Source organism: Astatotilapia calliptera, chromosome 4 (assembly GCF_964374335.1).
Source record: "Astatotilapia calliptera chromosome 4, fAstCal68.1, whole genome shotgun sequence".
In the NCBI taxonomy this organism is placed as follows: domain Eukaryota; kingdom Metazoa; phylum Chordata; class Actinopteri; order Cichliformes; family Cichlidae; genus Astatotilapia; species Astatotilapia calliptera.
Window position 1 is genome coordinate 31,682,980 of NC_137425.1, and position 27,760 is coordinate 31,710,739.

The following is a 27,760-nucleotide window of genomic DNA, read 5'->3' on the forward strand; positions in this document are numbered from 1 at the left end:
AGCAAGACAGACTTTTAATTCATTTGAAAGCTCAGATAAAAAAAATTATTGTGGGTGATTTTAACATCCATGTAGATGCTAAAAATGACAGCCTCAACATGGCATTTAATCTGTTATTAGACTCAATTGGCTTCTCTCAAAATGTAAAAGAACCCACCCACCACTTTAATCACACTCTAGATCTTGTTTTAACATATGGAATAGAAACTGAACATTTAACAGTGTTTCCTGAAAACCCTCTCCTGTCTGATCATTTCCTGATAACATTTACATTTACAATAATTGATTACACAGCGGTGGAGAGTAGACTTCATCACAGTAGATGTCTTTCTGAAAGCGCTGTAACTAAGTTTAAGAATATAATCCACCCACTGTTATCATCTTCAATGCCCTGTACCAACATAGAGCAGAGCAGCTATCTGAACGCTACCCCAACAGAGGTCGATTATCTTGTTAATTAATAATTTTACCTCCTCACTACGTACGACTCTGGATACTGTAGCTCCTGTGAAAACTAAGGTCTCTAATCAGAAGTACCTGACTCCGTAGTATAATTCTCAAACACGTAGCCTAAAGCAGATGACTCGTAAGCTGGAGAGGAAATGGCGTGTCACAAATTTAGAGGATCATCATTTAGCCTGGAGAAATAGTTTGTTGCTTTATAAGAAAGCCCTCCGCAAAGCCAGAACATCTTACTATTCATCACTGAAGAAAATAAGAACAACCCCAGGTTTCTCTTCAGCACTGTAGCCAGGCTGACAAACAGTCAGAATACTGTTGAGCCGTTAACATTAACTAGTAATGACTTCATGAACTTCTTCACAAATAACATTTTTATCATTAGAGAAAAAATTACCAATAATCATCCCACAGATGTAATATTATCTACAGCTACTCTTAGTACCATTGGTGTTAAGTTAGACTCTTTTTCTCCAATTGATCTTTCTGAGTTAACTTCAATAATTACTTCCTCCAAACCATCAACATGTCTTTTAGACCCTATTCCTACAAAACTGCTCAAAGAAGTCCTGCCATTGATTAATTCTTCGATCTTAAATATGATCAACCTATCTCTAATAATCGGCTATGTACCACAGGCCTTCAAGCTGGCTGTAGTTAAACCTTTACTCAAAAAGCCATCTCTAGACCCAGCAGTCTTAGCTAATTATAGGCCAATCTCCAACCTTCCTTTCATATCAAACATTCTTGAAAGAGTAGTTGTCAAACAGCTAACAGATCATCTGCAGAGGTTTATTTGAAGAGTTTCAGTCAGGTTTCAGAGCTCATCACAGCACAGAAACAGCTTTAGTGAAGGTTACAAATGATCTTCTTATGGCCTCTGACAGTGGACTCATCTCTGTGCTTGTCCTGCTAGACCTCAGTGCAGCGTTCGATACTGTCGACCATAATATCCTATTAGAGCGATTAGAACATGCTGTAGGTATTACAGGTACTGTGCTGCAGTGGTTTGTATCATATCTATCTAATAGGCTCCAATTTGTGCATGTAAATGGAGAGTCCTCTTCACACACTGAGGTTAATTATGGAGTTCCACAGGGTTCAGTGCTAGGACCAATTCTGTTTACATTATACATGCTTCCCTTAGGCAGCATCATTAGAAGACATAGCATACATTTTCACTGCTATGCAGATGACACCCAGCTCTATCTGTCCATGAAGCCAGATAACACACACCAATTAGTTAAACTGCAGGAATGTCTTAAAGACATAAAGACCTGGATGGCCGCTAACTTTCTGCTTCTTAATTCAGATCCAACTGAGGTTATTGTACTCAGCCCTGAAAATCTTAGAAATATGGTATCTAACCAGATTCTTCCTCTGGATGGCATTACCTTGGCCTCCAGTAATGCTGTGAGGAACCTTGGAGTCATTTTTGACCAGGATATGTCCTTCAATGCACATATTAAACAAATATGTAAGACTGCTTTCTTCCATTTGTGCAACATCTCTAAAATTAAAATTACAAGGTCTTAAATAATCAGGCCCCATCTTATCTTAATGACCTTGTAGTACCATATCACCCTATTAGAGCACTTCGCTCCCTGAGCCTGGTTCTGCTGGACGTTTCTTCCTGTTAAAAGGGAGTTTTTCCTTCCCACTGACGCCAAAGTGCTTGCTCATAGGGGGTCATATGATTGTTGGATTTTTCTCTGTATCTGTTATTGTACAATCTACTGTCCAATATAAAGCACCTTGAGGCCACTGTTGTTGTGATTTGACGTTATATTAAATAAAAAATTGAATTGAATCTAATTGAATTATTGGCTCTTTTGCTTTCACTCTGTGGTCCATCTCGTCCCAAACTATTTCCATTGGGTTTAGGTCAGGTGACTGTGGAGGCCAGGCCTCCATCACTCTCTTTCTTGGTCAAATAGTTCTGTCACGGCTGCCGAGGCGAGCCGTGTGGAGTTGGAAAAAGGACCCAAGAGCAAGCAGTGTATGAAAAGATTAGTGGAGTTTATTTACAAGGTGTCAGTGGCAGGAACAGAAAACGAATAATGAGACAAACTAACGGAAACCTAAACTGGGAAAACTAAAGAGCAACTAGAAATCCACAGGACACGGGGTGAAAGGCAGAGAGACGCAGACTGACGGAGGATACAAAAACGCAGAGAGACACAGATGAATGCAGAAAAGCGCGGACTTACATGGAGTAATACAGACGAACCGGCAACAGGCAGGAGAACACACAGGGCTTAAATACACACACCAGTAATCAGGGGATAAGAGACAGGAGGGCAACACAGCAGGGAGAAATCAGAGCTGACGGGACAGGGGAAATGTAAACTGAACACACTCACATCAGACATGAACCTTCAGAATAAAACAGGAAATTAACAGACAGAGAACCAGACAGGATACTGAACTTGACAGGCAGACTCATGAGCAGACACAATAACACCATGGACAGACAGAGGGAACACAGAGAAGTGGGAGCAGGCAGGCAAAGAACAGAAACCTAACAAATGGCAAAATAACAACAGAATACACACTCGGAATGAACAAAAGCATAAGGAAACACAAAACACTGAGTCCTCAGACTCAGGACCATGACAAGTTCTTACACAGCCTGGAGATGTGTTTGGAATCATTGTCCTGTTGAAGAATAAATGATGGTCCAACTAAACCCAAACTGGATGAGATGGCATGCCGCTGCAGGATGCTGTGGTAGCCATGCTGGTTCAGTGTGTCTTCAATTTTGAATAAATCATCCAACAGTGTCACTAGCAAAGCACCCCCAAAACCATCACACCTCCACGGTGGGAACCATGCATGTAGAGACCATCCTTTCACCTTTTCTGTGTCGCACAAAGACACGGCAGGTGGAACCAAAGATCCCACATTTTGACTTGTCAGACCAAAACAGATTTCCACTGGTCTAATGTTCATTCCATGTTTTTCTCGGCCCAAACAAATCTCTTCTGATTGTTGCTTTTTCTTAGTTGTGGTTTCTTAACAGCTATTCGACATATAGGTCTGATTCATACCGTCTCCTCTGAGCAGTTGTTGTAGAGATATTTCTGCTACTGGAACTCTGTGTGGCATTTATCTGGGCTCTAATCTAAGGTTCTGTTAACTTAAGGTTTCTGAGGCTGTTGACTTGGACGAATTTATCCTCAGTAGCAGAGGTGACTCTTGGTCTTTCCTGGGGCGGTCTTCGTGTGATCCAGTTTCATTGTAGCGCTTGATGGTTTTTGCAACTGCACTCAGGACACATTCAAAGTTTTTGCAATTTTCCAGACTGACTGACCTTCAATTCTTAAAGTAACAATGGAGTGTCGTTTTTCTTTACTTAGCATCTTGCCATAATATGAATTCTAACAGCTTTCAAATGTGTACCAACCTGACTTCTGTCCAACACAACTGATGGTCTCAACCCCACTAAGAAGGCAAGAAATTCCACAAATGAACCCTGACAGTGCACAGCTGTGAAGTGAAATCATTTCAGGTAACTTTTGTCATGTAATGCTGTGGCAGGCAGGATGAGGTCCCAAAAGCCGCACTCACAGATACAGATGGATGAACTTAAGGAGGTAGCTTTATTGCTGTATAACCATATAAAAACCTCAAGAACACAGAACTCAAACTAGGAAACTAAACTGGAACTAGGACATTATTAGGAGCACGGAAGAAACACACAGCAAAGAGGATACAACATGACAACAGACAGAGGAAAACACAGGGCTTAAATACACAAAGGGATAATGAGGGAATGAGACACAGGAGGAAAACATAGCTGGGAGAAATCACACATAACGAGATGTGGAGAAAGCAAAACTGCAAACAATAAGTACGGGACACAAGACTTTCAAAGTAAAACAGGAACTAAGAGACATTTACAAAGCCGCCGACTTGACACTGAGACATGGAGACACAACTAACTGAGGAGACAGAGGGTACATGGAGACAAGCGTGATTAGAAAGTAACAAAGTAACAGAAACCTAAAGCCTAGGAACCAAGAATATAACACCAGCAGAAAAACAATAAAGAGAACCAAAACCATGAAGAACAACAAATTCAAGACTATACCTTTAACTAGAATTACACCTACTGGGTCTCTGTGACAACTACATGATGAAACTCACTGAGAAAAGGCCAAGGGTTTGCAGTACTGTCAACAAAGCAAAGTGTGGCTACTTTCAGGAATCTAGAATATAAAACATATTTAGAGTTATTTTTTTATTTATTCTTTGCTACATAATTCCATAAATCTTGCTTCATATATTTGACATGTTCAGTATCTATCTACAATGAAGAAAGTAGTAAAAATAAAGAAAAACCGTTAAATGAGAAGGCGTGTCCAAACTTTTTCCAGTATCCTTGTCACAGCACCATCTGTCATTACCTCCTACACAGTCCAAAAGTCCATTTACTGCTCTTTATCTTTATGAAGTTGCTTTTAAGCAACTACTTCATATTTTTCTGTATATTCAGCACATAGACTCTTTATTCTTGACAGTATTTATTTATTTTTTATGTATTTGTTGCCATTTATAATGTAAAAACGTGATATGCTCAAGTCCTTACACAATAATTTAATATTGTAGTTGAGATTTGTGTTAAATGTATTTTTCTGAGTCAAATAGCATAAAACATTTTATTTATTAACCTTGTTGTTTTTTGTGATGGTTAGCAGCTGCTGTTCTGCTTTTCTGCTGACAGATACTGCAAATGTAAGTTGACAGAATAATGGATAGACAGAGGCTTAACATTAAGGTTTAATGTAGGTGTGCGCGCTCAATTAAATCCAGCATTTATGAAAGCATATTTTTTTGTCAGCTGTTTTCTATATTTGTTGATGTCACTGTCGAAGCCTTCTCATAACCCTACAAAAATGGATTATAGCTCAGAACATAGGCATCAAATATTTGAACAGTGTAAAATAAAAGTTTAGTGCACACAGAGCATTTATAGTTTATGGTCCCACACTGCTCGCTTGCGTCAGTTGACCAGCAGGTTTTAGTGCCTGTTGTTCCAGACCGGACAGGCTTTCTCAGTTGTAGCTCCTAAACTCTGGAACGGCATCCCTCAACAGATCTAGTCACCTACCTGATAACAGCACCTCCCCACTGAAAACACAGCACCCCTGCTTACCCTTTTCAGGTTAGGATTTGGTGCAAAACACAGCTATATCCAAGACTTGCCCAAGTGTATCTTTGAAAAAAGATGTTTGTTTGTTTTTTACAATGATTTTTCATTTTTACTATAGTGCTTTAATGGCCTCTCAGTTACTTGCTGTGCAGCAGTTGGTCAACATTTGATTATGCTGAATACTTACAGCAGATTTTACAGTATCTTGATACTGAATTCCGTTAAAATGGAGCTTACATGATTCCTTGTCCCCTCATTTGTTGAGCCTGAGTAAATACACTTTGGATGTAGAACATTAGTTTATCTGACAATTCTCTTGGAATAAAAAGTGAAATATATATTATAGCTGAAAATGTTGTGCAAGTAGAAACTTAAACTATCACAAAATGTAAACTGCATCTCAAAACTAAGTATTGGCTCTGATACATGCCCTCCATAGAGAAGTTACTAAAAAGATTCAAACACTGAAACTTTTTCAAATAATAAAATCTAAACTGAAAGGAGAAAATCCATTATGGAAACTCATTGAAACTTAAATGAATTTTTTTAAAAAAGGATAAAACTTAATTTAAAAATTGGAATATACAAAGCTAGAATAACCGAGTGGTAGAAAAGAGGTCTTTCTCACACACTCATTTCTTTTAAGATAATCTAGTAAAGGGAAGTTGGGGAATGGCAGTGGGCCAAACTGCTGCAAGTGAATTGTTCAGTGATTAAAATGTACTGTTTAAATTTACTCCATTACCAAACTGTTATGGGACAGGCAAATCTCCGAAAGCCCTTATATGGGGGCAAGGGAAGCCACGATTAAGATCATTTCCTTTAACTCTATACCCTCCTCCTGGTGGAACAAAGCAGGTAGGTTTTATTTGGAGGCTCGCGCATGACAAGTAGGGGGAGCTCGTGCGCAGCTGGTGTCTCTCACCAACCAGAAAGAGAGCGAGAGAGAGAGGAGAGAGAGAGAGGGTGGGGGGAGAGAGAGAGAGGCCGTCGGGTACAGAGTGGGGGTTACCACAGGACACTCGTGTACCGCTGCTGGACCTCAGCTACTAGCAACAAGCAGCGCTCCTGACTGCCTCGGATTATCTCTCCGGCTTTCCTCACCTCTGGATATTCTGCTCTTTGCATATACAGCAGCAACTTCAAAGTCCCACACCGCTCACATTTGCAGAATTAATGTGTCGGCTCTGGGCTTTTTTTCGGTTTTTTGCGTATTTTTGCTTTTAATGCGTGCACTCTCTAAACCGGAGCGAGCGACGCACCAACCGACCGGACCGATTTACTTTAAGGCTTTGGTTACATTCATTGACAGCGTGCGTGGATTTCAGGACAGAGTGTACTGGCTGTGACATTACGGAGCACAATGTCGGTGAAAAAGACTTCACCTGGGTGGCTTCAGGGGCAAGTTGTATGACACGATATATTTAGCCTAATAGAAAATAGGAGCTGTGGATCAGCGGACGCAGGCGGCAGCCCACACTCACTATGAAGTAAAACATGACACACGACTGTGTGACGGTGCGAGAGGCGACTGGAGCGACAGTGTTTCTCTCCCCTGGCTTTTAGTCTTTTCGTCTTTTCAGGGCTTCGAGGTAGCAGCGGCACTTGGGTTGTTAGCACTTGTAGCATTTGGACTGTAGCGATGTTTAATTTGTGAAAGAGACACAAAAGAATACATGAATAACATCACAAAAGACGGCAAAGTTTGACTGTTAACTACGTTTGTCCGAAGCCTGAAAGGTCACCGGGAATCCTCCTCCTCCTCCTCTGGCTCCTATCAGTCTGTTATGAAGATGTGAACTCTTCCTTCCCTCCGCTCCTCTTTCTCTCATCGCCGTCCAGGACGCTTTGATCTTCTCCCCCCCTCCCTCTATTTACCACACAGAGACCACATCCCGACTCCCGCCTCTCGGAGATGTACGAAAGCGTGGATGTTGTGGGTTTAAGCCCAAGCCCCAGCAGCCCAAGCACGGGCTCTTTTCTAAGCATGGACTACTACCACAGACCCCCGGGGCTCGGGCCGGAGAAGGGACTCTTGTCCGTTGTAGGAGGACTCCAGCGCCCCTTTGGAGGGTCTCTGCTGACCGGCAGGCACTGGAGCGGATCCAGCCACTGTGAGTGAGACAAAGATTATTTGTCATGTTGGAGTTTTACACAGAGCGCTGCATCATCGGCCATAGATCTGTAGTAGTACTTAAATGAGTTAAAACAAGTACCAGGGGAGTGCAGGATAATCCAGCGCTCATGCTGGAGTATTCTTGTCAGCTGAAGGGAATGAGTACATCCGTTAGCTGAGGCCAGCTGGGACACATGCCAGCATCCTCTTCGAGCTGCCACGGTTTGTTTTTAGCCTGCTGAATGAGAAGTGAGGACACAGCTACACCATTTAGCTTTTCTTAGCTAGTGTCCTTAATTAATAACGTGCTTTAAAGTCTTTACAGCTTTTGTGAGCTTTTGGTCACAGCTGTCACCTCTGTGTCAGGAGGGTTTGGACAAAAATATAAAGACATAAACTGGTCCCAGCTGTTTCACTTTGTCATCGCGTTTCCTCTTTTTCAATTGTAATTGACACATGCTGTGTGTCATCTCGGGCTTTAGCTAATTTTGATCAGTACCTTTTCACCACTTTCAGACATTTTTTTTAAGCCAAACTTTGAGTTATGAATTAAGAATGCGCTTAATCTACCGATTAAAATTGTGGTTTGTCGCAAGTGTCCATATTATAAACTTACAATTCTATAAAGTGTTCATATAATCGTACATTTATTTATTTAGTTACCAATGAACTATTGGACACACACACTTGAAACTGAAACAAACGCAGATTGTAAATAAAACTGGGATTAATGTTTTCGGTAACAACTAAGGCCCATAGGCATCTTTTATTGGTATTATTTGTTCATTTTGATTATATTGTTTTTTTTCCCTTTTCAGCCCAGGACAAAATCTTTGTTATTGAAGTTAAAAGTCTTTAGTGATCTAAAGTCTTTCAGCCCATTGTCACAAAATCGCTACATTGATCTGACACAACAGACAAACCATGGTAACTGACATCATTACGTGACGTTGTTGCCCGTTGATATTTGCGTCCATGGTGCCATCAGCCAGTTAACCTCGGTGTGTCTAAACTGTAAAGATATGAATGACTGATAAAGAATATTCCAGTTTATGATAATGACTATCCTCTGAGTTTGAGTATCATGATGACGGCGTCATTTTGGTGCATAATGGCAAAACCACACATGTATGAGATGTGAGTGTGCATGATTGTCTCTGTGTGTGTTAGCCCTGTGACAGACCAGCGACCTGTCCAGGGTGTACCCTTCCTCTCACCCTAAGCTATCAGTGTGTGTGTGTGTATATGTATATATATATATATATATATATATATATATATATATACATGTGTGTATAATATATACATACATGTGTGTATATATATGTACACACACATACATAGTATGCATAAGAATTTTGCTTTAAGAAGTAATCGGGGGAGGTGATGGCGCACTGTTTGGCCTCAGTTGTGGAATAATCTTTGCTCCTTACCATATAAGGTGCATAAATTTACCATCCAGACACTTTGATGCTTCGATGAGGTATGATATGTATGCAGAATATCAGTTTCAGCCATTATGTGCCCTGCTGACTGATCTCAGGGAATTAGATGTGATTTACAGTGGCCAGTATTCATCTGTTGTGTCACCTCCGTTTTGCACTGGCTAAATGTTCAGTGATGTTTGATATTAATAGCGCTGCTGCTTTCACTTCCTCCCTGGTACAAAAAGGGGGACAAAAACAAACTCAAACTGTAGAGACATCAGCTGTTGGCCGAATATTGACCGCAAATGGGTCAGGTAATTGAAACAGATTGGCAAGTAAATAGCAACAACAACTAGAAATAAAATCTCGGTATCTACTAATGCAAATTGTTGATTTGAAACACTGTTATTTACCTAGAATTTCACAACTGGTGCATCCCAGTTGTGGGAGGGTTGTTAAAGCCTGCTAAAGGTCGCATTCACTCGGGATGGGCTGCGCATGTGTCACAGGACTAACACGAGAATATATAAATACATAACTTCATTGATATGATTCGACAGTGTTGCCCCACCCCACTGTGACATGGCTGAAGCACTAAGCCTGAGAGTCAGACTGTAACCCTGTGGTGATGCTGCAGTGATGTCACAGCTTGCACAACTGAGTAAAAGCAATAAAGAGGAAAAGTGCAAAGTGGACTCTGGTTAGCTGGTGAGAGGGGAGGGGGGGCATATAGGAACAAGAGAGGAGCGCTCGTAAATCCAGGCTGTAAAGATGGGGATGGTTGCCCTGTGTGTGTGTGTGTGTGTGTGTGTGTCTTTGCGTGACTGGAATGAAGAGTGTCAAACAAGTTCAAAGGCCAAAGGCTATACACAGACCCAGGCACACATATTCAGCAACAACACAGAAGCTGTGTGTGTGTGTGTGTGTGTGTGTGTGTGTGTGTGTGTGTGTGTGTGTGTGTGTGTGTGTGTGTGTGTGTGTGTGTGTGTGTGTGTGTCCCTCTTCTTGAATGTTTGTTGGGTGTGATCCAGAGCAATGACTCACTGACAATTGGGAAGTGACCTACATCTCCCCCTCCCTTTATTCTTCCTTCTATCTAACTCTTTCTTTCCTGTGTCAGCTGCCCAGTCATCATTTCTCTGCACTGGATGACCTCTCTTTCTGTCTGTTGGAGGCAGTGATGCACACACACGCGCACACACACACAGTCACATTCACAGTTTGTCTGGGAATGCAAGGGTATGCTGGCCAAGTTTAACTGAAGTGTGCAAAAAAAGAGAAAAGAAAAAAAAGGTGTTTTTTGTATTCCTGTGTGTCGGTGTGTATCCTATCATACAAATGTTAAAGAGTAGTCATGGAAACCTACTTATTAATTGATTTGCTTGAGACACAGTCCTCTGCTATACAAAATCTTGGTGTACAGTTCACATCTTCATGTCCTGGTCTCATCACTGGATGCATGAGAAAGAATGAAATGTAAACCAGCCACACAAACACTTTGTTGTTTCATATTCGTAACATGCTAATTATCGCTCATATCCACTGACTGTATGTCAAAGATGGACACGGCTACTGATTTTGGACTCTGCATTTTTAAGCCTGAAGGTCAGTGCTTTGGAGCTGCGACTACAGTCGAGGCCAAAATGTTGGCGGTAGAAACTTTGACTTGTATAGTTTCCAAATGCCTTGATTGCATTTCATGCCGAAAGATTGTCACTTGCTGAAATTTAGTCATTGCAAACTGTTGAGTAAGTTTTAAAAATGTAAACTAGATAAGCTTTCATATGGTCATTTATTTCTATTTTTTGTTTTTCTGAGAAAATGTTGACTGCCAACTCAGTGGGCTAAGTTTCTGTTGTGGCGATCCACAGCTGGATCCTTGCAGAGGATCTCTTGAAGGACATAGTTGAGCTTCATCACATTGGACTACAGCTGGAGACAGAAGTCCTTGTTCCGCTCTGGAGAACTACTGCGAGCTGTGTCACTCTAACCTGGATCTGCAGAAAGAGGAGAACTGGTTGACGTGCTGCCACAGCTCATTGGCTGCAGAGCAGAACAACGACTGTCGCTCTCAGCTGCAGTGCAAGACATTGGAGCAAGAGTTCATTCACAGAGCCAGCAGAGAAGAAGCTGTTAGTGCTGTTACGCCTGAAAGTAGTGCACTGTGCAAGCCTCCGTACATATTTCAGGATGTCAGTCGGACAGTTTGAGCTCTTGTTGGCAGAGTTGGGGCCACATTTGAGGAGCCAAATAGATCATGTCAGAGATCCGATTGACCGGGATATGTTCAATACCGCTGAGCGTACCGCAAGCTACAAATGCACTTGTTGCCAAATGCAGCGTTCTGATTGGTCAGTCTGTCTTTTGGTCTGTTATTTACATTAAAAAATAAATAAATAAATAAATAAATGCAGCATAAAATCAGTTTAACAAACTTTGAAATATGAATCTTAGGCATAAAATTCAACCATAAGGCCTTTTATAGTTCAATGTGGCAAGTGTGTGTAATACAAGCTGTCCTTGTGGTTGCGTTATGTTATTAGGTCAGAGTGAGCACATCATTGTGTAGTCACTGCTTTTTGGCAATACTGGATTTACAGGATTGTTGATAGTTATGAAATAACTTGATTTAATCATTATTACACAATGTAATAAGCCAAACACGAACATCGTCATCCCATTCAGTGCAGTACTTTCAGCTGCAGGCTTACAGCAGGTAGTTCTGCATGTTTGGTTTGTCTCTCATTCAGGAATCAAACCAGGGAGCGTTCACTTGTTAGACAATCGTGTAAGCCAGCGGTCCCCAACCTTTTTTGCACCACGGACCGGTCAGACAATGTGAGACAATATTTTCACCGGCCTTTAAGGTGTGACGGATAAATACAACAAAATAAAATGACAGGACCAAGACAAAAACTGTTGTATTTTGTAAATATAATAATAAACGCGAATTCACTGTGTAATTGTGTAACTTTATTAGCATTAACAACATTTAGAGTAACATCCTCCTCTCTGCCCCTTAATGCTCTCTGGTCGCTATAGTAACACGTAAATATTTCTTTCAAAATAAGACACACAAGTTAATGGTGAAAACCCTGAAAACCATGAATTTCACCCCAAACCTCAACTCTCGCGGCTCGGTACCAAACGACTCACAGACCGGTACCGGTCCGTGGCCCCGGGGGTTTGGGACCGCTGGTGTAAGCCACGTCACTGCTGATTCCAGCTGCAATGAGCTTTTCAGTACAGCTCGTTATCATTGTGATATGGAACAAGATGATGGGGGAATTTCATCCATATTGCTCGATTAGAGGTGAAACGAGCTAGTGTCTAACCAAGAAAATTCTTCAAAAGTAATAAAGATGGTATGAAAGTCAAGTTTAAGAACTTCCTGGTTGCCGTCTCTCTGTGTTTCTGGTCTCTAAGCTGGCAGATCACACTCTCTATTCAGCAGAGGCTTGCTGGCGCCATGCCATGACTGCCTGGGGCTCCCATTTAACAATATTTTACATCAGATTGGTGAAACGGCTCAGCCCAGCACTGGCTAACATTTCATGCTGCTGCTGCTGGTCGTGAGCTGACCCCAGGACACAGTTTGGCTGAGCACACCAGACTCTGAAGGGTTTAACCATTTGTTGACCTGAGTAAACCTCAAGGCTCAAATTAATATGGGCTTTACTAGGTAGCTGCAGGTGTTAAACTAACTTTTGGATAAAGTTTTATTTTGTATGTGTGCACAGTGCAGCTAGAAAAGCATTTCATTGTGTGCGTCTGTACTGCATCGGGACAGTAAAGCTAACGTTCTGGTTCAGGTTGGAAAAACTTAACTAGAGGATCCTGATAAGAAACAAAAGAGGTGATGACTAACTAAAGGGCTGATAAACCGAACACACGGCCCAGCTGGCCTCTCATCTTATTGAGACAAAAGCTCTTATCTCATGACCATAGAGCTTTAAAAGACGATCTTTTCTCTTCCTTAAAGGTACAACTTTAGTTTGTGCCTTTTTAAAGCAAACCAAATGTATACTGATACTCCACCCAAATCACTACAGCTGAAACCACCAATCTATTTTTGCAGCAACCGTTAAAGGAAACTAAATCATCATATTTATAGGAATCATTTCAAAAGTAAAAGAGAAAAAAATGTGTACTTTATAGCTTCTCAATGGAAAGATTTTTGTCTGTCTGTCATGATCACTTATGAAAGTATTTGTAATGTAGTGCTATGTGTGGTTACAGTGCCATAACCTCACTTCAGATTGTACTTGAGAGGGCCACCTGATTCTATTTTGCAGTTCATTTGAACATTTATTATTTTTCACATCGGTTGAATGAATGGATACTAAAAAGTCACAGAACAAAACAATCAAATGTACACTGTATGTATATCAGAGTGCCATTTTAAGCCTTTATTCACATTTCTTATTAAATACATCATATTTAAAGTGTTTATGAAACACTGACGAAGGTCACACAGGCTGAAACGTTGTAACTGAATAAAATATTATGGTAAGCAGGACTGTCTGCCGAGGTGCTACTATATATTTTCCTGTCTGCACCTGTCATTGACTCAGTTGTGCAGAGTTTCCTAAAAAGAAAAAGTGTTTATAAAATGAAACGAGGCACTTGGTGACATATTGCATGCGAGATGCCAGATCAGATTGCCGTGTGTGGCTAACGCTGGCAGCAGCAGTCTTCATGTAGGTTAAAGTCCACATGCTGGTGCAGAATGTGGTTGCTCTCTGGTCGAGTGGTTATTCTTCAGCTCTCTGTGACATGTACATTCTGCTGTTCGCTTTCTACATCAAAGCCGTGCAGGTTTGCTGGTTAGGACAGCTTACTTTGCACCCACAGCTCTGAGGGTGAGGGCAGCAGCTTTTCCACGTCTGGCCATCCTAGTCACGCATATCCCCAAACAATGTGCCTGATAGGAAAAACTCATTTCACTCCTCTTTATAGAGTAACTTGAGAGTGTTTGATACAATCGGGTCTTTAGAAAGAGTTCTCTTGAGTTTTTGCACATGGGTGGCAAAATGACGCAGTGATTACCTCACTGAAGGTACTGTGTCCAAGTTTCCTCTCAGCTTTTTTATAAGCCTCCTGTAGTCACAGGCTTAAAAGGACTGGAAAAACTGTGATTAGTTGTAATTATTGGGATTATTCTTTGCAAAAATGAGCTAAAAATCCTCTGCGGTCAGTAAGTGTGTGAAGACAGGAACCATGGAGGTCACCAGATGCTGAAGTTTCCCTTCTTGAGAAACTTGGCCCAACATTTACAGCAGCTGTCTCCAGTTGTTGGTTCCAAAATTCCTAAAGTTTTGATTTCAGGAAATTAAAAGTCTTTAATATGTTTAATAAATTTATTTTTTAAATTTAAATCCAACCCCCCAAAACACTGTGACATAAAAAGATCTGTTTACTTAAATCTTTGTCTTATTGTTTGTTTGCTTTTTTGTAGAATTATTTCAAATGAATAACTGTAGATGTGCTCAAAATTGATCAAAACACTAGCATCTGTTCCTAAATCAAGTTGGAGACCCGTCTTTGGAGATGCCCTCTTACTCGCTTATACAGTAAAGACCTTTGCCCTCGTTTGGAGCCACAGCTCCAGCGCTGCAGTGTGTGTGCGTGTGTGCGCGTGTGTGTGTGTGTGTGTGTGCGTGTGTGTGTGTGTGCGTGGACACACTGCTGCCTGTGGCCGTCATGTCCGACACACTGAAGCAGAAGTGGAAAGCAATAGGAAGAGATTAACAAACACAAAGATGAAAACAGAGAAAGAGGCACTTGGTAAGCAGAGGGGAGGGAACGCATGGCGAGAGGCGGGTCTGAGTGAGAAGTTTAAAAGAGGTCAGACGGTGCTTCAGGGAATGCATGGCTAGAGTGTCAGTGAGAAGAGAGCAAAGGCAAATAGAGGAAAGATGAAGTGAGGAGAAGATGGAGGAATGGTATGATGCGGCAGAGGAGGAGGATCTCTGCGTTTCTCTCTGTGTAAACAGAAGCACAGCAGAGTAGAGGGGAGTTGAATCTCCTCCATAGAGGAATGTCTGGTATGGCTACTAAAGGGGGAGGGTAGACGTGTGTGTGTGTGTGTGTGTGTGTGTGTGTGTGTGTGTGTGTGTGTGTGTGTGTGTGTGTGTGTGTGTGTGTGTGTGTGTGTGTGTGTGCGAGAGAGAGAGAGAGAATGTGTTAGGTCAGAGGAGGCAAAGTGGGAGAGGGAGTAGGGTTTGTTAATCTGAAGGGCCGAGACCTCCAAAGTAAATCACCGTTGAAGTTTACCTTTGAACAAAACAAGGCGTCAGCTTTGACAGAGACTCAGGAGCAGAGCAGCACTTAGTGCTAACACACAGCAACTCTGATCAGCAGGCTGATGTGATCCAGCTTTGTCGGGCCAAGTGTGTCCGGTGTTGGATGGTTGAGCTGATTACTGTGAGTTTGCTCGGCTAACATCATCTCAGAAGTTCCCTTAAATATAAATTATAATAAATATCCATATTAGTTTGTTTTGTTTTTTCCGTTATTTGTTTGCCCACACCAACCAGATACCCATGGCCTTTCACTATCTCACATTTAGGGGTGAGGAATGTACCTCAAAACGTTTTCTGTGATTGCAGCAGCTGCTGTTGTGGCAGCAACAGCATTACAGTGCAAGACTACAGTGATAGCCAGTAACTGAGGGAACTTATCCCTGTAACTGTTCAGGGCATGCACAATGTTGTCGCATTGAAATAAAATATTATTTTGTACCTTTAAGCCCTCCTTTAACACTGCATCAGTAATTTCCATCCACAGGTAGAGTATGACTAGCGAGTACTCCAGTGATATCTCCTCCTCACTTGCTTTCATAGCCTGATTGTACTTGACGATGTATTTTTGAGTGTCCAAAAAGGAACCAGGTGAGGGATGAGTTACTATCCCAGGTGAGTAGTTTTTAGCCTGAGCTCTGGGGAATCCCCAAAAGAACGAGAAGTTTCCTTCAAAGGGTGGCTGTGCTCTTAGAGATAGCGTGAGGAGCTCGGTCATTCGAGAGGAAGCTGGTTGAGTTGAATTAGGCGTCTGACTAGGATGCCTTTTGGACACCTTGTAGGCGAGGTGTTCCGAGCAAAACCTACTGGGAGGAGGTCCCGGATCAGACCCAGGAGGGAGTATATATGTTGGCCAGTTTGGGAACAACTCAGTGTGCCCCCAGCCCTGGATGAGCTGGAAGACGTGACCAAGGAGAGGGAAGTTTGGGCTGCTCAGCTGAGACTGGTACCCCTGTGATCTGAACCCAGACAAGGAACATTGGATGAAAAACACTGATGGATGATGGACGGGGTGGCTGTAGCTCAGGAGGTAGAGCAGGTCATCTGCAGATCAGAAGGTGGTTTGATTCCTGGCTCCCTCAGTCTCCATGCCAAATATCCTTGAGCAAGATACTAACCCCCACTTGCTCTCTGATGCATACATCAGAGTATGAATGCGTATGAATGTGTATGTTAGCTAAAGCACTGACAAAGCATAGAGTGCTTGTGTGTATAGGTGAATGAGGCGTGTTGTATACAGCGCTTTGAGTCCTCCAGGAGAGTAGAAAAGCACTATATAAGAATAAGAATCAGTCCAAAAAAGGCCACATCGGCACTAATAAATACATGTGTGTCATAAACGACTCCACTCAGTCACTTGAAGGTTAAAGAAAAGTCTCCTTTCAGACAGGCAGAGCTCCAGGATGACATAAATGAGGATTATTTGCTCTTTGTAAATTGTAGCCTGATTGCATGTAAATCTCTTTTGCAGCCATAGAGACCGAGAGCACGAGCTCAGGGGAGGACCTGCTTGTCCCCAGTCCTCCCTCACCTCCTCCACCACCTCGTATCTACAAACCCTGCTTTGTCTGCCAGGACAAATCATCAGGATACCATTATGGAGTCAGCGCCTGCGAAGGCTGCAAGGTAGGCAGCGAAACATAAGCACTTGAGTTTGGAAAACATGCACACTAAGCCACAGTGCTCCTTCTGGACCATAAAACTTCATCTACAGTTTGAAAGCCGACTTAAATGGCAGCGTATAGAGCAAGAGACTTCGGAGTATTTGCAGAAAGTGTCAGCAAAGAGGTCACGACCTTTATGCTTCATCTAATCCTGTAGAGACACACAAAGGATCTGTCTGTGCAATTAGTGTCTGCTTTGATATTGCTGTGTGTGTGTGTGTGTGTGTGTGTGTGTGTGTGTGTGTGTGTGTGTGTGTGTGTGTGTGTGTGTGTGTGTGCTTTGATGTGCTTGTGGTCAGACTCATGTTCTGTTAGACCTCCGCCCAGCAGCCCATCAGCTGAATGAGTCACTTCAGGATTACACTTGTTACAGTTGAAATAATTCTGCAGTTTTCATTCCAGTTCCAGCTCCTGCACACGCTCACAGCGCTTTCTGTTACCCTTTTTCTCAACATCTGTTTCTCTCTGTCAGGGTTTCTTTCGGAGGAGCATCCAGAAGAACATGGTGTACACGTGCCACCGGGACAAAGTCTGTGTCATCAACAAAGTGACGAGGAACCGGTGTCAGTCATGTCGACTACAGAAGTGCCTGGATGTGGGCATGTCTAAAGAGCGTGAGTACGGGCGCAGGTTGATTTTTGTGGGTGTGTGGAAGAAAGGCAGCTTCTTAAGCAGGCAAATGCTTTAAGTTGCTTAGAGGTCTTGCAGTTTTACTCTTTGGGGTGGCTGTGGCTCAGGAGGTAGAGTTGGTCGGCTACTAATCAGAAGGTCGGTGCTTCAATCCCTGCATTTCAGACTTATGTGAATATTAGATAGGAAGCACTTACAGGGGGTGTATATGTGTTTATGGGGAAAGACTTTTCCTGACTTCTGGGCCTCAGTGCTGTATTCTAACCTTGTTGTTTGTCTCCCTCTGGTGGTCGTTCCTAGTTAACACATGGCCCTGAAAGCTTTAGTGCTCCTGCATGTCTATGCTGGCTGCTTTTTCATATCATTTCATAATGCACAGCGTGTGAACCAAGAATCAAGTCAGTATGAATGTAGTAGATGTGATTATACTCATTTATTTCATGAAGAGGAAAACTTTCCCTTACCCTGGTCTGGAACAGATGCTGTTTGGCAGATTTTGCTTCCTGTGAAAAAAGAGAGTGGTGTTAACTGTAAGCAGCAGTTTGAGACATGAACCCCCGTTTAGTGTTGAGTCAATCTGCAAATAAAAAGAAACTTAATAATTTTGGACTTTTAGGGCTAATTCGTGAAACAGTCTCCAGGCTAGTTGTTTCCAGTCCATGTGCTAAGTGAAGTGGCTGCATATTAAACGGGGAAGTATTTCAGGTGTCCGACGTCTTACGGTGGATTGCAGATTCTTCATGGGGATGAATGTTCTCAGCTAAATCCTCTCATCTTCATTTCCATTCCAAGTGGTGCGAAATGACCGAACAAAGAAGAAGAAGGAAGAGAAGAAGCAGCCCGACACAGAGCTCTACGTCCTGTCAGCAGACATGGAGCAGATGATCGAACGAGTTCGCCGGGCCCATCAGGATACATTCCCCTCCCTCTGTCAGCTGGGAAAATACACCACGGTACTCACACACACACACAGACGAGCGTATGTGAGTTCAAAAACTGAAGGTCAAAAACTGATTTTTATTCAATCGGCCTTTGGTTTCTCTTCTATCCTGCAGAGCAACAGCTCGGAGCAGCGCGTGGCTCTGGATGTGAGTCTCTGGGACAAGTTCAGCGAACTGTCTACCAAATGCATTATTAAGACAGTGGAGTTTGCTAAGCAGCTCCCAGGTTTCACCACCCTAACCATCGCTGATCAGATCACGCTGCTCAAAGCCGCATGCCTCGACATACTGGTGAGGATTTCCTGCAAGCTGCAATAAACAATTTCTCACAAACAGACGTCGCGGATGGAAACTGAACGCCTCTGACACGTCGGCCTCCGTTATAACAAAGAGTTACTAAACAGATAATGAATCCTTTTCCTAGATTCTGAGGATCTGCACCCGCTACACTCCAGAGAAGGACACCATGACCTTCTCCGACGGCCTCACCCTCAATCGTACTCAGATGCACAACGCCGGGTTCGGACCGCTCACAGACCTGGTGTTCGCCTTTGCCAACCAGCTGCTCCCGCTGGAAATGGACGATGCAGAAACAGGGTTACTCAGTGCCATCTGCCTGCTCTGTGGAGGTACTGCACTGTGTGTCGCAGCAGCATGAGTGAAAGGAAAGACAAAGGAGACATACTGACACTGAAGCGATGCTTTGTGTTTGTTATTTGTTTTTCACAGATCGTCAGGATCTGGAGGAATCAGAGAAGGTGGATATTCTTCAGGAGCCGATGCTCGAAGCTTTGAAGGTTAGACTTTAAGTTATTACTCGACTTCCATTCTTGAGCATAAACTTTGCTGTACAAAACTAACGTGTGCAGTTGAACAGATGTGCGTATCTGTGTTTCTGCGCTCTAAGCACAGTGTGTCTTTACTGAAGGCACAAAGCTTTAAAAGGAGTTATCTTAATAAAGTGACATTTGGCGCTCATGTTCATGTTAATCAGGACACACGCCACTTCACGCGGCGGTGTGACTCACTGATGCGCACTGATGGAGGAGGAGGGAGAGAGAGAGAGTGTGTTCAGCTGACAGGATAGAGATTAGTAGCTGCCCACGTGTGTTGAACTAGTTTCAGTGGAGAACAATGATTGGTCATGAAGAGCAAGAGAGGAATCCTGAATTTTACTTGTTGTAGTCAAGTAATCAGTTACTTCAATGCTACTGTATAACCCTAAATAACATTCTTTCCATTTATTTAAATTAGAGCTGGGCGATATGAGATTTTTTCATATCACGATATGTTTTTTTCATTTCAGGCGATAACGATATCTATCACGATATAAGCCAAATAACTATATTTGTAAGATTTAAATGTGCTGTTGCTCACAAGTAAAATGTGAAATAATCAGCAGCTTGTTTTTATTTAAATATTATTTCAGTTACAGTTACTTTAGTCTGACAAAAGCCGAATGACGAATTAGCGCTTCCATTCAGAGATTGAGCTGCACCGCTTTATTGTATTTCCAGACTTGCTTTCGGCACATTTACAGTGCGCGCTACTCTGTTTGTTGTCAGACTTGAAATAGCCGAAATACCTTCACACTACGGAACTTCTGTGGCTCTTCCGTTCGACAATCTCTCCGGCGTTGGAACCATCATCTGTTTTCTCTTCGGTAACCTTCGGTCACGCTCTCGGTTGATTTTTCTAGTCGGCACACTCATTTCCTCCATTACCCGGGCGGCACGGCGGCTGGCTGCTTCCCAAACAAATACACATGTGCGGCTTGGCACTTGTGCTGTACGTAACAAGTCACGTGACGTGACGTTGCGGCTGTGATTGGTTCGGCTCTGGTTCGTTAATTTGGATTGGCTGTTCTTCTTCTTCTTTTTTTTTTTTTAAGAGAACAAGAGAGATGAGGCCTATCACAATAGTTTAACTTTTCTATCGAGAAAAAGTTATTTCGCAATACATATCGTTATCGTTCTATCGCCCAGCTCTAATTTAAATACTTATTCCATCTGTGCATGAATATTTTACTCCATGAAGACTTGGTGCTTCTTTCTTGGTTTGTCCGTAGTGTAAACTGCTCTTTGCATTTCTTTGGTTAAAGCTGTTTATTTGTGTTTGGAGAGTTTTAGCGTACATCAGTGCTGATTAGAAAACAGTTGATGGTTAACTGCTGATGCACATTCTTAAACACTAATCTCAGGAGTGCTCTGACCGGCATCATTCAAGCAGCTCCTGTTGGAATATCAAAGAAAATGTTGAGATGCTGCTTATATTCAGTTCACTTCATTTCAATTCAGTTCAGCTGTGTTTCTATTGCACCGAATCACCACAACAGTTACCAGTGAAAGTAAAGATGCAACATTAACCCCATCAATCAGAGACCGGGCCTATCCTGATGTGCACATTGGTTCGCCGTCCTGGGTTATGGGGCATTACGGTTAATTGGTTGTGTGTAAATACATCAGTGTGTTACAGCGTGTATGAGTTTCATTCAATTGTTCCTACTAAACGTGGTGATATAGCCTCAAAATCATGTCTCAGTATTTGAAGAATATTTCGACAACACAAAATACTGAAAAACATTTTCTTGATACTTGGAGTCTGCAGGCATCAGCAGTAAAGCTAAACGAAGGGCTTTTAAGTAAGCACAAATAGAGCTAAAATGTGTTTTCCATGGAAAGTCACTAAAAACGTGTAGAGTGGTCCCTCGCTACAACGCGGTTCACCTTTTGCGGCCTCGCTGTTTCGCTGATTTTTTTGCGCCATTTTGCTTTTCTTTTTTTTTTCTTTTTTTCTTTTTTTTAACAGCACATTGTGTTCTGCGTCCTGATTGGCTGCAGACCATTGTCAATCAATCTCGTGCTGTGTCTCCTGTCCAGTACAGAATGTGTTCAGCTTGTCAAATGTACATAAATCTTTGATTGCTAGCATTGAAGTCCTGCGCTGTATGTTTGTAAGTCGTCCCCCCCCCCCCAAAAAAAAAAACCAAAACAGCAATGTCAACTAAACATTTTGCACCATCAAAGGCACCTGCGGGTTTGGTTTCATTCTATAATACTGGGCTTATTTTTCTACGAAGGTTTGAGTGTTAAACAAGAGAGAAAAGTGTGAAAGTGTGAGGAGTTTTACAGCCTTACAACATCTATAATAATTGTAAGAAATAAAGCTGACTACGTCACGGATTTATTTTTAGAACGTAACTCCCGCGATAAACGAGGGAGCACTGTACATGGGTATTATCGTGGATGATAACACCTCTTCCTAAAATGTTCATCACCTGTGTCTGTAGCTCTATGTGAGGAGGAGGCGGCCTGACAAACCCTGCATGTTCCCCAAGATACTGATGAAGATTACTGACCTCAGGAGCATCAGTGTTAAAGGTAACACATTTACACACACACACATTAACTGGCAAATACTAACCTCTTGTGTTTGAAACAAACATTGTTAGAGCTACAGCTGGACTCATGATCTTTCTTATCTAAAATGTAATGGTGGTTTCCCAGCAGTGCATTATCCTTCATTAATATCTAAATGAAAAGTAAATGAATTTTAAAGTTTAAGAATTCATTCCTCCTGTGATGTTTTATTCCACCAAGGCCGTTATGCTGACCTTCTCTCTGAAACGCTTTCTCTTAGGAGCAGAGCGAGTGATCACACTGAAAATGGAGATCCCTGGCTCCATGCCTCCTCTCATCCAGGAGATGCTGGAGAACTCTGAGGGACTGGAGGGGCACGGAGCAGGGGGAGGAAAAGGAAGAGGAGGAGCCAGGAGGGAGGTGGAAGAAGAACCGGGAAGCTGCCGTTCGAGTCCGATGCACAAACCGGTCCATTTTCCCAGCCCGAGCCCCGTTCCCCGCTCCCCCTCCTCTCCTTCCCCTCCCTCCACCTGAGGCTCCACAATCTGCAAACAGCAGTAGAGGAACTTGAGCAGAGCATCTTGCTCCAGGAACTTTCTGGGTTGTTGGTGACCTGCTTGGACTGCTTGTGTTGACAAATCATGGTTCTTGATGTTAAATGCAAAAAAGCCAACACATTTCTTTTTAATGATGTATAAAAAGCTGATGACATGGACAGACCGAACAGAATTCCTCGTGAATCAGATTTCCTTCAGTGCAAAAAGTCACGTGCTGTATAGTTGGGAGATTTATTGTGTGTAATATAGTGTATATATCAAAGGCTGTGAAAAAAGAAGAAGCTGAGACTGAGACAGGCTGATACAAGAGGTTATTTTCCTAACTGTACATATGTAAATACTGTATTTTTCCCAGCACAGCTAACCAGCCTTCACCTCACCAACACAAATACACTTCACCTCCTCTCTTCTTACCGCTCACAAGGATAAATAAAAATCTTGGAGACTTTGTAGATCATCATCATCAACTTTGGATTATTTTCAGATTCAAGTCCAGCAAATTAAAGTAGCTTCAACAAACTGTGAAACACATGAAATTAGTTTTATATAATAATAACCTGTCTTCCCCGTTGGTGGACATTATCAACCAAAGCAGAGTTGATAGACGTGTCATCAGTGACATCACGAACATCTAAATGTTCAAGCTGTGTTTTGAGGCTGCAGTGGTGCCCTTGAAGTATTGTTACAACTGAATTCATTTTCAGTGGTCACCGTATGTACAGAATCACCAGTCAGATTAACTGTTTAAGAGGGTTACCATCTTTATGACAAAATAAAGCTTTAATTTAATTTAGTTTTTCCCCTGGGAAGTTCTGCTTCGAACACCATGTTTGCCACTGCAGAATTCCCCCTAACTGCAGCTTCAGCACGTGGAAATATGCTATACAAAAAGCTGCCAAACAAATGTTCCATGTATGTAGGGAGGGCACTGGCCACTCTGTAAAATTTGCTGCCCCCCCCAGTGGCCCCGCCCCCGGCAAGACTGTGTTATGTTGGTAATAATTCTAAAAAATGTGAGCACGAGAGAGGAAGACACCCTACAGTGGGTTTAAACATTAACTCAGGCGCTCCTGGTTTGTATGCCATCAAAAGAAAATACCATTTGTTCTGTAGAGGCCACTGCAGTAGAAACATGTTTTTGTCTATCAGTGCCCGGCTCCCTCACTGCTTTTTGCTCAGTTGTTTTTTATTGTGTGCACCTCTTGATGTCACCGTCTGTTTACACAGTGTTACTGCCTCACTACAACTTCCCTGCTGTCAGGTACAATTCATCTCTATTTCAGTGTTGTCCCCTTTACTGTCTGGTGAGGCAACACTGGAAAGTCTCACATACAGAGCGTTCAATAAAGAAGCGTCACTCTCTTATAAATTGTGAAAATATGTGTTTTTGTGGTGCAAAATGCTAGCAGGCAGGGTGTAGATGCAACGCTATAACCAAGTGGCAGGCATAGCATACACTGTGCTTAGTTTGGCCTGAAAGTCCTCAGGTCAAAATGGGCGCCGCCCCCTAGGATGGTCAAGAATGATGAAGCTAAGATACTGTGGGACTTAGAGATACAGACAGGCAAACTGGTGATGGCTAACCAACCTGACAGTAGTGATGGATAAGCAGAGGAAGCTGTATTGATAGATGTAGCTATACCAAGTGATAGCAACATCAGGAAGAAGGAACATGAAGCTGGAGAAATACCAAGGGCCAAAAGAGGAGCTCAAGAAGATGTGAAGGCAACAGTGGTCCCAGTGCAATTGGAGCACTCAGGGCAGTGACCTCCAAAACTGGGCGAGTGGCTCCAGCATATTGCAGGAACAACATCTGAGATCTCTGTCCAGAAGAGCTCAGGCTGTGGCTCAGGCAGTAGAGCAGATCAGCTACTGGAAGGTTGGTGGTTTGATTCCTGGCTTCCCCAGTCTGCATGCCAAATGTCTTTGGGCAAGATATTAACCCCAAATTACCCTCCGATGCGTTCATCGGAGTGTGAATGTTTATTAGTTGTACTTGAGTTTATGAGTGCGTGTGAATGTGGCATGTTGTATAGAGCTCTTTGAGTACTCTGGGAGAGAAGAAAAGCGCTATAAGAATCAGTCCATTTACCATTTACCAAGAGTGCAGTCCTGGGAACAGCCAAGATACTGTGCAGGACCCTCCCAAGCCTCTGGTAGAGGACCCGAGCTTGCAAGATAAAGACTGGCCACAACTCGAGTGTGAAATTTATTAGACCAAATAACATCACTGCTTCTTTAAATAAATAAAATAAAATAAATCTCAACATAATAAATAATTTATAAGCAACATGGAGTCGTGTCGTGTTCATGTCTGAACTTTGTCTGAGGCACAATTTAAAAACTTATATTGGTATTAATAAATATTTTAGAAAAAGAGGATAGGAAATTGGTATATCTGTCAAGATTAAATTCAGAGGTTTTTTAAAATAAAAATAAAAAACATCAGTCAATTTTAACAGAAGGGGGCAGCATTTCATCAGAGCGCCTATCTAAACGTTTTCAGGTTTTCTGACTTTTAATGTTTCTTTTTAGCGCCATTATATAGCCAGTATAAATAAAAATGTCAATTTAAGTCAGTTTTATTTATGTAGCACAATATAATAATAGGAGATGACCAAAAGTGCTTCCAAAGTAAACACATTTACATTGCAGGTCTACAAAAACCCAATTTCAGACCACAACAGTCACAAGAGAACCGGTTCTCTACAAGAACTAGTTCTCAATTCTCATCTCTACTAGTAAGAAATTAATAAGACAAATGTTCACAGTAGACGTAACAAAACCATGAAGCCTCAGATGTGAATAAAAGCAAGTGAAAACAGGTAACGGGTCTTTATAAAGCTATTTCTCAGTTGTTTGACAAGTTTTTATTGTGGTGTTGCAGTCAATTCTAGACCCTGGGGGCAATAACAGCAAAGGACAAGGTGCCTTTATCTTTTAGGTGAGAATGGGAAACTGTTAGAAGATGCTACGAGGATGGTCTGAGTTCCCTGAGGCAAAAATCTGTAGTTTAAAAATTGTGATAAATTGTATAGCTGAACCATAGAGGAGGTCTATAAACAAATTATATAATTTTGAATTCAATCGAAATTTCACAGGCAGCCAGTGCAATTGAGCTTAAATGGGAGGGGTGTGTTTTTCTTTGTACCACACAGCGGGGTTTTGAACCATCTTCAATCAAAAAAAGAGCGAAACTGGGCAATCCTGAGTTACAGGGAGTGCAGAATTATTAGGCAAGTTGTATTTTTGAGGAATAATTTTATTATTGAACAACAACCATGTTCTCAATGAACCCAAAAAACTCATTAATATCAAAGCTGAATGTTTGTGGAAGTAATTTTTAGTTTGTTTTTAGTTTTAGCTATTTTAGGGGGATATCTGTGTGTGCAGGTGACTATTACTGTGCATAATTATTAGGCAACTTAACAAAAAACAAATATATACCCATTTCAATTATTTATTTTTACCAGTGACACCAATATAACATCTCCACATTCACAAATATACATTTCTGACATTCAAAAACAAAACAAAAACAAATCAGCGACCAATATAGCCACCTTTCTTTGCAAGGACACTCAAAAGCCTGCCATCCATGGATTCTGTCAGTGTTTTGATCTGTTCACCATCAACATTGCGTGCAGCAGCAACCACAGCCTCCCAGACACTGTTCAGAGAGGTGTACTGTTTTCCCTCCTTGTAAATCTCACATTTGATGATGGACCACAGGTTCTCAATGGGGTTCAGATCAGGTGAACAAGGTGGCCATGTCATTAGTTTTTCTTCTTTTATACCCTTTCTTGCCAGCCACGCTGTGGAGTACTTGGACGCGTGTGATGGAGCATTGTCCTGCATGAAAATCATGTTTTTCTTGAAGGATGCAGACTTCTTCCTGTACCACTGCTTGAAGAAGGTGTCTTCCAGAAACTGGCAGTAGGACTGGGAGTTGAGCTTGACTCCATCCTCAACCCGAAAAGGCCCCACAAGCTCATCTTTGATGATACCAGCCCAAACCAGTACTCCATCTCCACCTTGCTGGCGTCTGAGTGGGACTGGAGCTCTCTGCCCTTTACCAATCCAGCCACGGGCCCATCCATCTGGCCCATCAAGACTCACTCTCATTTCATCAGTCCATAAAACCTTAGAAAAATCAGTCTTGAGATATTTCTTGGCCCAGTCTTGACGTTTCAGCTTGTGTGTCTTGTTCAGTGGTGGTCATCTTTCAGCCTTTCTTACCTTGGCCATGTCTCTGAGTATTGCACACCTTGTGCTTTTGGGCCCTCCAGTGATGTTGCAGCTCTGAAATATGGCCAAACTGGTGGCAAGTGGCATCTTGGCAGCTGCACGCTTGACTTTTCTCAGTTCATGGGCAGTTATTTTGCGCCTTGGTTTTTCCACACGCTTCTTGCGACCCTGTTGACTATTTTGAATGAAACGCCTGATTGTTCGATGATCACGCTTCAGAAGCTTTGCAATTTTGAGACTGCTGCATCCCTCTGCAAGATATCTCACTATTTTTGACTTTTCTGAGCCTGTCAAGTCCTTCTTTTGACCCATTTTGCCAAAGGAAAGGAAGTTGCCTAATAATTATGCACACCTGATATAGGGTGTTGATGTCATTAGACCACACCCCTTCTCATTACAGAGATGCACATCACCTAATATGCTTAATTGGTAGTAGGCTTTCGAGCCTATACAGCTTGGAGTAAGACAACATGCATGAAGAGGATGATGTGGACAAAATACTCATTTGCCTAATAATTCTGCACTCCCTGTATAGTAGAGGTAACAAAGGTATGGATCATTTTTCTAATGCCTTTAGTGCTAAAGTTTACTTTAATTTAGTGATGGTTTCTGATTGGGGGCAGCAACCCTCCACAAAACTACTGGTTTAATCGTTAAAAAGCAAGTAACTGTCCAAAAAAAACTCCAACATTTTCTTGTTTTGCTATCTGGGTGGTTAACATTGTTGTCTCACAGCAAGAAGGATACAAACCATACTGTCATCTAAGGTCATCTGGGTGCTTCAGCTTCCTCCCACTGTCCACAAATATGCATGTTAGATCAACTGGTGGTTGTCTGCCCTGTGATCAGTGCTTTGTTCAATGAGGTGCTCTGCCTGTTGCAGGGCCCATGCCTGACAGGGG

General features: G+C 42.2%; 1 protein-coding gene across 1 annotated transcript; it reads left to right on the plus strand.

Annotated features, from left to right (window-relative positions):
* Positions 1-6,577: 6,577 nt before the first annotated feature.
* Positions 6,578-23,979, plus strand: LOC113021358 (retinoic acid receptor alpha-B-like). Its single transcript, XM_026165983.2, has 9 exons — positions 6,578-7,728; positions 16,931-17,085; positions 17,596-17,737; positions 18,546-18,706; positions 18,809-18,985; positions 19,119-19,323; positions 19,424-19,491; positions 21,984-22,074; positions 22,334-23,979. The coding sequence occupies exons 1-9, from the start codon at positions 7,530-7,532 to the stop codon at positions 22,585-22,587; spliced, it is 1,452 nt and encodes a 483-aa protein (XP_026021768.1). The 5' UTR covers positions 6,578-7,529; the 3' UTR covers positions 22,588-23,979.
* The last annotated feature ends 3,781 nt before the right edge of the window (positions 23,980-27,760 follow it).

Excerpts from the sequence above, each read along its gene's own strand:
- LOC113021358 (XM_026165983.2), top strand. The coding sequence starts at position 7,530 with ATGTACGAAAGCGTGGATGTTGTGGGTTTAAGCCCAAGCCCCAGCAGC. Across the intron at positions 17,086-17,595 it reads GCGCCTGCGAAGGCTGCAAG|GGTTTCTTTCGGAGGAGCAT; the intron begins GTAGGCAGCGAA and ends TCTCTCTGTCAG. Across the intron at positions 22,075-22,333 it reads CAGGAGCATCAGTGTTAAAG|GAGCAGAGCGAGTGATCACA; the intron begins GTAACACATTTA and ends GCTTTCTCTTAG.